This window comes from Quercus lobata, chromosome 4 (genome assembly GCF_001633185.2).
Source record: "Quercus lobata isolate SW786 chromosome 4, ValleyOak3.0 Primary Assembly, whole genome shotgun sequence".
NCBI lineage: Eukaryota > Viridiplantae > Streptophyta > Magnoliopsida > Fagales > Fagaceae > Quercus > Quercus lobata.
The window spans coordinates 19,599,875-19,610,799 of NC_044907.1; the positions used below are offsets into that span (position 1 = coordinate 19,599,875).

General features: G+C 33.3%; 1 protein-coding gene across 1 annotated transcript; it reads right to left on the bottom strand.

The window, feature by feature from the left end:
* Window positions 1–3,995: 3,995 nt before the first annotated feature.
* LOC115983671 (probable LRR receptor-like serine/threonine-protein kinase At3g47570) lies at window positions 3,996–9,865 on the bottom strand. Its single transcript, XM_031106402.1, has 3 exons — window positions 7,105–9,865; window positions 5,973–6,389; window positions 3,996–4,206 (listed from the first exon to the last, which is right to left on the bottom strand). The coding sequence occupies exons 1-3, from the start codon at window positions 9,806–9,808 to the stop codon at window positions 4,193–4,195; spliced, it is 3,135 nt and encodes a 1,044-aa protein (XP_030962262.1). The 5' UTR covers window positions 9,809–9,865; the 3' UTR covers window positions 3,996–4,192.
* Between the last annotated feature and the right edge of the window lie 1,060 nt (window positions 9,866–10,925).

A 10,925-nucleotide genomic window follows, 5' to 3' on the forward strand; every position in this document is an offset into this window, starting at 1 on the left:
ATACATTAAAATAATATATTATCCCCTCCCCATTATCATTAACAACAACAACAACCCACACTGCAGATCAACTGCCATAGCACACAACCACCGGCCACCCTCACAGATCAACCACCGACCACCAATATCAACCACTGCTACAAAAAAAAAAAAAAAAAAAAAAAAAAAAAAAAAAACTCAAACAAATACTACAGCCAATATTAGCCCCTACACCAAAAATTAAAACAAACAACTACCAAAAAAGAGAGAGAGATCGACGAGATTGGAGCGGCGTGACGATCGGCGATGATGATGGCGATGATTGGAGTGGCCTTGCCCATGTCGCTTGTGCCAAAATACCCATGAACACCAACCAATCTTAACACCGATTCAGCCCAAGCCAAATACCCATCACCCGCAACCGATTCAACCCAAGCCCCAACCGATTCAAGCCATGGCTCCACCACTGAAATAACAATTGCCACCGGAACTGAAACCCAAACGACTGAAGAGGGAGAGACAACTAAAACCCAAAACCAATCTCAAACACAATCTCCACAGTGACCCATACCCAAAATCGATCTCCACTGTGACCCAAACCCGATCTCCACCATGACCCAAACCCGATAGCCCCACAGCCCACGACCACTGCCATTGTCACCGGCCATTAAATCAACCCAAATTGCAAAAAAAAAAAAAAAAAAAAAAACCCCACAACCAGAGAGCATGGCGGAGTGCGTTGTCGTTGTCGGAACTACGCTGTCGTCGCTGCCGGTGAACATCTCGGACTGGTCGAAGAGAGAGGGAATCGATACAGGGAGAAGAGAGAGGGAACTGGAAAGTAAGAGAGAAGAGAAAAGAAAAAATGAAGAGAGAGGAGAGAGAAAAGAGAATATAAAATAATAAAAATTTTGCAACATTTGTCCGTATCGTTGCAAATTTTTAACGGTATTGTAGCCATGTTGTATAATTTTTGAGATTTGGCACATCTCATAAAACACCATTTTTGTGTTTGGTGTGACAAATGTGCCAAATATTTGGCATTTGGCACATTTGCCACACCTGCTGTGGATGCTCTAACCACATTAATAAGTGGTTTTAGTTGCGTTTTTAAAATGTGGCTATAGGTTAAGTCTATAGCCACGTTCCTAAATGTGGCTATAGGTTTAGCCAAATATATATACTTTTAAAGGAGGACCTATAGCCGCATTTAAAAAACGCGGCTATAGGCTAAGTTTATAAAATATAAAATATTACTATTTATAAAATATTTATGTATAAAATCATATTATATATAATAAAAATTGGGTTTAGGTGCCGTGGTTGCACCAAGTTGCGGTACCAAATTGCAGAAATTTTCTTTGATTTTTAGATTTTAAGAAAAAATATATATAATTTTTCTTCAACTATAATTTCTAAGTGAATAAAAATCTTAATTTGATTAAAGTTGAATTACACTTGCTGTATTTCTAAGTGGATAAAAATACAACAATGTAGTGTTTAATTTGTTCTTTTCTTTAGTTTATTTTGTCTAAGGTTGCAACATAGTGTTTAGAATTTTTGTTTAAAAAATTATATCCAATTAATATTAGTTTTAGACTTTTTGTTCATATGAAATTCTTCAATGGGGATATATAAGTATTTCTAAGTGGATAAAAATACAGCAACGTTGTGTTTTATTTGTTCTTTTCTTTGGTTTATTTTGTCTAAGGTTGCAACGTGGAGTGTGTGTGTGTTTATATATATATATATATATATATCAAATAATTCATAATTAATACTCATCATACGGTTCTTTTGCGCTATTCTTCTCTTCTTTTACTTACAACATCTATTGTTCTCTTCTTCTACCTACAACCTTACAAGTATGTATTTGTTTACTCTTCTTTTTTTCCCATCAAATTGAATATATTTTGCGTATTTGTTTAAGTTGATTTCCTTAAATTTAATCCAATTTAGAGAATTGTTACGAATTGTCAATTGATTTTTATTTATTTATTTATTTATTTATAATGTTAGTTTGATTGTTTAGAAATTATATAAGATATAGAGTTTCTAACCTGAATTATAACCGCGTTTTAAAAATGCAGCTATACCTGTCCCCTATAGCCCCATTTGAAAAATGCGGCTATAGTATGTCCTATAGCCATGTTTCTAAAAAAACGGCGATTGGTCCTGGCCTATAGTTATGAGTTTTAGGTCACGATTGAAAATGCAGATTAAAAAAACGTGGCTCTAGGCCAAATTGTTCTATAGCCACGTTTTTAGGAGTTATAGCCGCGTTTTAAAAACGCGGCTACAGGACATTTTTTTTTGGTAGTGATGCCTTTTAGCAAACCATGTCAAAACACCAAAAGCTATTGGTGGAAACCCACATGAAACATTAAACATGAGAATCCCTTAAAAAAAATCATTAATCACAGTACATAGATGAGGACTCTTGCATTCAACCATCAGTGAGCAAATGATTCAAAGGGGGGACTAGTTGAGGTTATTGGATAATTCTATTGTTGATTGAAGTTGCGATAGTGCGTTTGATAAATTAAATTCTATATCTCTGGAACTTTAAATTTATTTTAATCTTATCATATTATGAGAGAGAGAGAGATGATTAATTGGATCTCAAATAAGATCTCTTATTAAATTTATTCACTTAACTAGCCAAAAACAATTTTCTCTTTTTTTATCCTTTAAATCTCTCAACTAGCAAATAGCAATTATCCTTTTCTGCCCCTTGATCAAATTATAATAACACATTCTAATGAAAATCTCACAAATGAACAAGGGATTAATAAAAGTAGATAAAAAATAATCACATACTACACCAAAATATTAATGATAATAATAAAAATAATCATAATAAAGTTGAAATACTTATTATAACAATTTTTTTTTTTTTTTTTTTGAGAAACAAACACACACATAAGGGAGAGGGAAAGTGGTTATTGGGTCTGTTTGAATTGAGCTTATTATTTTTGCTGAAACTGAAAACACTGTAGCATAATAATTTTTAAATATGTGAATAGTACCGTGGGACCCATTTTTAATGAAAAAGTTGCTGAAAAGTGAAATTTATGGGTCCATGAACATGCACAGGTGCACTGTTCACCGTGGAAAAGTCAACCTTTGCGGCTATTGTTCATGAACAGTAGCCACATTACTCCTTAAAACGCATGAAAAAAAAAAGCCAGAAAACGCAAACTTGTAAACGCAGATGCCTAATTCAAACGAATACATTATAATAATGTGCACTGTTCACCGTGGAAAAGTCAACTTTTGCGGCTACTGTTCATGAACAATAGCCGCATTACTCCTTGAAACGCGTGAAAAAAAAAGCCAGAAAACGCAAACTTATAAACGCAGACGCCCAATCCAAACGAATACATTATAATAATTATTTTGGTTATATAAAAATACCAAATTCTTTTCAAAATATACGAATGCCTTAGAAAATTTTACTGATATTAATTATTATTAAAAGAGTATTTTTTTTTTTTGTGGGGTCCAACTGCAAATGGGCTTAAAACCACAAGCCCTATACGGAGGATACGAAGTCCATTTGGGCTGATAAAAGGCTTAGGACGAAATGGGTTCACACTTCACACTAATTCACAATCCTTCACAAGGAAAGAATGGGCCTTGCTAGATGGACAAAGTGAAATAATGGAAAAGGAAAACCAACTTCTGAAGCCCAGACTATATTCAAATAAAAAAAAATTAAACACACACGCGCTTACTTTGTAGAGTTTTTTGCGTCAAAGATCTTTAATTGATGATTTTTAATTAAATTTTTATTTATAATTATTGACAAATAACAGTGATATATGTATATATATATATATATATATTTTTTTTTTTTTTGAGGGGGAAAACGTAGACCAATAGATTAAGAAAAACCGACTAAATCAGTTTGAAGTACAGAAACAAATTGTGATGGAACATATTTTCGATAAATCCAATTAATTCATAAAATGAAAATCTTCAAATAAAGGCAGATCTAAATTTCTTAGGCGTCTAAAGACTAAGCATTTTTATTGAAACCACAGAGAGAAAATACATCAGATCTTTGAGCCAAGCCAGAAATATGATTACTGAATTAACGAAAATAGTACGTTAAAAGACATGATTGCTAGCTGAATTACACAAATTATTTGCTCCAATATAATATATCATAAACTTGACAAACTATGCTGGCTACCTTCATAATAAGTCATCAACCTTGTGCACCTGCGGTAAAGGAAGATAAATTTCAATGAATTAGAATAATAAAAAGCTTTGAATTTCTAAAAATGACGTTGTAGTGACTTGTGACTGAGCTGTTCCCCTACAATTTAAAAGATATTCATTAAGCTATTACTAACAAGGCTACAATTTAATTGGTAAATTAAGTATCGAATTTTTATTTTTATTTTTTTTGTTTTACACCTTTAACAAAATTTAAAATGCAAGAAATTTAATTTGTAGAATTATGAAATCCAAACTCATTTAATATTTACTAAATTACAGCTACCTTAAATTTTATGAAATGACACTCCCCTTCTTAAGTTTTATGAAATGACAGTATGACACTCATTCCTTGAGGTTTATATAAATGTAATAGCTAATACATATCTCAAGGGAGGGGAGTGTCATTTTTTCCAAGTTTGAATAAGAATATATTTTTAAAATGAAATATTCTATTAGTGAAATCATAGTTTGGGGGGCATGGACTTAGTTGTTGCATTTATATAAATCTCAAGTGAGGAGTGTTGTTACGATAAACGTCAATGGATGGTAGTGTAATTTACCCTTTAATATTTATTGAATTAGCAATCCATTTACTTAGAAGATATCATACATATCTATCATAATAAATACCTAATACTTTTTTTTTTTTTTTTTTTATACAAGATAGAATTTCTACTCTAGCCTAATCTAAGTGTATATGTGTGTGAAGCTCCCTTCTGGAGACTTGAACCCCGACCCTTGCCCCTCCACACTCTACAAGCATTTATACTTGTGGAGTGACCACCGCATCAAGGGTGCGCGGTGGTAATAAATACCTAATACTAAAATATATAGTTCTATATACAAATACAATCTAGATTTTCTTACAAAAACTGAATATTAGTTCAAATGTAAATTTCAGTGAAATTTTTTTTATCATGTTCTTAATTTTTTTTTAAATATCTTTAATCGAAAAATGTAAATGTGAAATAAATTTATTGCATCACAATAACAAAAATTAATTTAATGAATCAATCAAGAATTAACTATTTGCATATTCTTACCAAGTAACATCCTTGCAAGACATTTTGGAGAAATTACACTTTACCCACTAAATTATATCTCCTTTTACACTGACACCTCTAAACTATGAGAATAAACATTTACCTCCTTAAACTATGTGAATGCACACTTTACCCCATAAACTATATGTTTATTTGAGAAAGTTTTTTTAGACTTAGTTAAGAAGTTTATATGCATCTAATTATGTTTATTTTAAATATCATATATATATATATATATATGAGAGATTACATACTAATTTGGAATTTTAAACGAGAAAGATTTCTCCAATAAATTAATTAGTTAAAATTTGTAGCATTTACTTGTCTATCACAACAATTTAGTACATGCATGTGCCGATAATTTAAGCTTATGTCTTTTATAGGGATCTCTGTCTAGATTAATAGGGGACGTAAGCCAATTTCTTGTGATGTCTCTTTAATAATGGAAATCACCCAAAATATCTCTCTCACACACACTCACAAAAGAGAAGAAGAGGATTCATTCCCAATCCTATGTATAGTAGAATGAACTAATAAAATTTCAAGTGGCTCCAATCTTTTTAGTTTTGCAAGATGGACAGTGGCTTTCTAATTGCTATATGATTCCCTTAAACATTTGGAATGGCTTTATTAAGTTAGTTAGATCAAGTGGTGTGGGTGGATACATTACCAAATTCTATATATATATATATATATATATATCAATGAAAAAACAAAATTTACCTGTAGCGCGAACTCCTTGTCTTTGTATACTAGTTTTAAGAATGCTTTCTCGAATTTTATGAAGCTCAACTACAACAGTACTGATGTTCATCCTTTCTCTTGGAAATTCTGTGGAACAAGCAACTCCAATTCCAAGTATCAAAATCAAGCATTCTTGAATTTTGGAACTTCCATTTTGATCCTCATTTTGAGTGTTGTTTATCCTCCTCATCTCTTCCTCTTGCCTTTCCCAAAGAAGATTAGGATCTATAATGTCAATTTTTCGTTCTGACAAAGCTGCTTTGACAAAGTCATGAAGGTTTGAATTATCTTGAAAAATGCTATCAGTAGGTCTCTTTCCTGTGAACATCTCTAACAATAGTATGCCGTAACTATAGGTGTCACCATATAGTGACACTTCATTTCCCATACCATACTCTGCAATTGCATGTAACATATGTTGTAAGATAGGCAAATATTTGTACTAAAAAAAGAAGGGAAAGAAAAAAAAAATCTCACAAGTAATAAAGGTTTATTTTCAATGGCATGTAATAAGAAAAAAAAATAAAAATAGAGAGAAGTGAAAATTTGTTATGACACATTTTATCTAGGGTCAGCTTTAAGCCTAGGCCTAAGGTTCTGTATGCATAAAATTTCATAAAAGAGTCCCAAGAACCACATAAAAAAAAAAGCTCCAAAAGATTATTTTTAAAAAAGGAAAAAGTTGGGTTTTGTATTTTTTTTTCTCACACCTCCAAGAAGGCCGCTAAAATATAGGTAATAGAAATCCAATTCAATTGAAACCCTTAACAGTTTTGCAAAAATAAAATTTATATGAGAGTGTTGATTAAGTTAATTAATTAATATTAGTTGTACAAGAGAGCTAGCTGAATTAGTAATTTGCATCTCAAAAAAGCAAAAACTTTGATCTAAAAAAAAAAGTTAAATAGATATTATTTGATCGATATTTACTATTTTAAAAATCTCACTTAAAATTATTGCCTTAGGGATCAAATTGTATTTCGTTGGCCCTAATTTTATCTCTAGATACAATACATCCATATTGAATCTATCATTTCATGCTTGAATTAATAGTAAGAAATGATGGGAAAAAGAAAGAAAATTAAATTTAAGAAATGTAAAATATATTTACCTGGAGGAGTATAACCAACTGTTCCTCTAACCCCAATGGAGCTTGATTGATTAGCAGAACAATCTTGGGAAACATCTTGAAGGAATCTTGCTAAGCCGAAGTCGCCTACATGTCCAATCAGGTCATCATCGAGAAGAACATTACTGGGCTTGAGGTCACAATGAACAATTGGTGTTTCACAACGATGATGAAGATAATCCAATGCACTAGCAACATCAATGGCGATATTCAATCTTTGAAGAATACTTAACTTCCTTGGCTCCTCAGTAGCCTCATTTGTTCTTGGAGTTGGATGCAACCACTCATCTAGATTGCCGTTTCTCAAGAACTCATATACCAAAGCTTTAAAATCATGACCTTGATAGTCAATACCTGAACATGCTGTGAGTACCTTTACAAGATTTCGATGTCTGATGTTTCTTAGAGCCTCACACTCGGCCATGAAACTTTTGGAAGCTCCTCGATGTGAGAGGTTAAGCACCTTAACAGCAACCATATGTCTACCTTGATCAAGAATTCCTTTATACACAGACCCAAAGCTACCCTTACCAATTAAATTAGCAGAAGAGAATCCATTGGTAGCATTTAGGAGACTTTGGTAAGATACATTCAAAAGGAAATTTATTGAATCAATTGAGGTATTTTTCTTCCTTTTTTTTCTTAAAGAGCAAAGAAGTAGAAGAGATAGAATCAAAGTTATTCCAAAAAGCCCAGAAAGTATAGAGATTATTAATTTCACAGTAAGAGTCAACTTCTTTTTTTTTGATTTGTTGTATTTGCACTTAGGAAGCTGAAACTTAGGTATGCCGCCGCAGAGCTCACCATTTCCATTAAGTGAAGTTGCACTCGTATTCTTGAAAATTCCCTTTGTTGGTACCTCACCCTCAAAATGGTTGTTAGATAGATTTAGTAATTGCAAGTCAAAAAGCTCCAAGAATTTTGGAATCTCACCTGAAAAATTATTGCTGGAAAGATCAAGTTGTTTAAGACCTCTTAACGATTCAAAAGATGAAGGGATGGTCCCTTGGAAGAAGTTTCTTCTCATGGCTAGAAATTCTAGCTTTACACAGCTTCCAAGATTCATTGGAATTTTACCGGACAACATGTTTTCAGAAATATCCAAGTATCCTAGATTTTTGAAATTTCCTACTTCCATTGGAAGAGTACCGGTAAATTGGTTGGCAGAAATGTCTAAACTGATTGGTGAGAATGAGAGACCAATGACTTGTGGAGATATGGAACCACTGAGATTGTTATGATCTAGAAACAAATAAATAAGATTTTGACATTGACCAAGACTTGAAGGGATATTTCCCTGAAGATTATTCTCTTGTAAATATAATTCTATCAAATTTGTGAAATTTCCAAGGGAGGATGGAATGTTCCCAGAGAAATTGTTTTGAGATAAATCCAAAAATTGTATCTTATGGGGCTTTGCAATTTCAAAAGGGATATTACCTGATAATTTATTGTTCCACATTTCGAGTCTCTCCAAATTGATCAAATTTCCTATCCCTGTAGGAATGTATCCAAATATTTGGTTATTATCTAGGTATAAATCGGTAAGATCAGCTGAGAAGTTGCTAATGCATTCAGGCAAATTGCCCCCAAAATTGTTGCCATTTATACCCAGCTTCCTTAGATTGGTTGCATTTGTCAAAGAACAAAGAAAACTCAAGTCATTTTCACGTCCACTTCCAAGGTGGTTGAGGGTAATGAGTAAAAGGCTCACTCTATTTAGTTTCTCTAAAGAAGGAACTTTTCCTATTAGTTTATTCATACCCAAATCAAGTGTATTTAGATTTGAGGCATTGGATATTGAAACAGGGATAGAACCTGTGAATTGGTTTTGGCCAATAGAAAAATATTCAAGTTTTGGTAGAGTGATGCCTATGTCTAATGGAAGATGCCCTTGGATTTGGTTGATTCCTACATGAAAGGTTATCAATGAAGAGAGATTGTAGATTGAGGGAGGAATTGTACCAAACAACCTATTTGTGCCTACAGCAAAAAATGTAAGTTTGGTCAATTGGCCCAAAGAATAAGGGATAAGCCCACCCAAGTGATTATAAGCTGCAGAAAACCCTTCTAGAAATGATAGATTCCCAAAAGAAGATGGAATACTTCCCGTAAGATTATTCTTGTGAATGGAAATGATTTGGAGCTTTGACAAGGTACCAAGCTTTGCGGGTATTTCTCCTATCAAAAGGTTATAACCAACAAAAAATGCAATGAGGTTGGTGCAACTGGATAAATTGTTAGGAATTATGCCACTGATAGTGTTGTTTTCCAATCGCAAGACTTGCAGTTTTCGCAAATGGCCAATTTCTGGAGGGATTTCGCTATGAAAACTGTTATTTTGAAGGGTTAGATTCCTCAGAAAACTTAAATTTCCAACAAATGGTGATATAGGGCCTACCAGTTTTTGTGATTGCAGGTTCAGTACGGTGACTCTTTGATGTCGGCGACCACACGTAACCCCTTGCCATTGACAAAAGTGGATGCTATCATTCCAAGAGCTCATAATCCCAAAAGGGTCATGAGTTATCTTGGCTTTGAACTCAAGCAATGCCAATTGGTCTGTCACATTATTCCCGCTAGTTACAGAGGTGAGAAACAGGCAAAAGCACCAAAGAAGAATAAAAGCATACATGTAAAAAGATGAGGGTGGTGAAAGTCCCATGGAATATGGTTCAAGGAACATTGTTTAGCTAAAATGTTGGTAATTGGCTATGTGTTGAAACGGTACATCAGTGTGTTGTCCAGAGAGGAAGAGGGCTAATATGGCTATTTAGCACTTCAGAAAGCAAATTTATAGCAAGAGAAAGGAGAAAATCAGTTCAATGTGATGTTCGGACCCACTCCAAAATTGCCAGAATTGTCTGGGGGTAAAATTCAAGAGTTGCTAACGTTCACATTGATGCCACAATTTTGGTTAACACAAAAGTCATTTTGTGGGACCTAACTGGGTTCTATGGAGATCCTGACACGGCACAACCACCATTCTCTTGGAAATAGCAGATTTTAGATCATGGTTCTAGAGATTGATTCTAGCCTAATCATATCCTTGATTGAGACTAAAATCAAGGGCACCTTGTCCCCCTTTGGTCAAATACTTAGGCTTGAAAATATTCGGGTTCTAATGTACATTTAGTTTATCACTAATTATTCTTAAAAAGTCCAGTCTAATTGAATCAGAAATGGTTGAAGTTTTCCGTGTTTAAAGACTTGGGAACAACATTAACATGGTCCAGGTCTTGGTGGTCTTCTCTTTTTTTCCCTGTTTAGTGTTTAGTCATTACCATTAAACGTTTTCCCATTATATATTGAACGTAAGACCCTTAATGGCCCTACATGTAGCTGGAATGAAACAATCTTACGATGCTGAGGATTGGTTTACTAGGACCAAAAAGTTGTAAGCGTAAAAATAATTTAGGCATGAAATATACCAAACACACTGGGTATACGTCAACTAATAACGTATGCGGCAACGTCAATTGCTAACGCAGTAAATTTTTTTTTTTTTTTTGATGGGACTAACGCAGTAATTTGAAAGTACTGTAGTGTGTCAACTTTCAACGTTAGAATAATTGAAGCGCTCAGATGGGGGAATCTAGTAGTGGAGGTTCTGGAAAATTGGAAAATATTAGTATTATTATCAAAAAAATCAACTTTCAAGGTTAGAATAATTGAAGCCTGGGCTCAGATGGGGGAATTTGGTAGTGGAGGTTTTGGAAAAAATTGGTAAATATTATGGAGCACTAACTTTGGTCTATAAGTCCATTATAGTTATTGATTTGGGCAACAATTTTAAGTCAAGA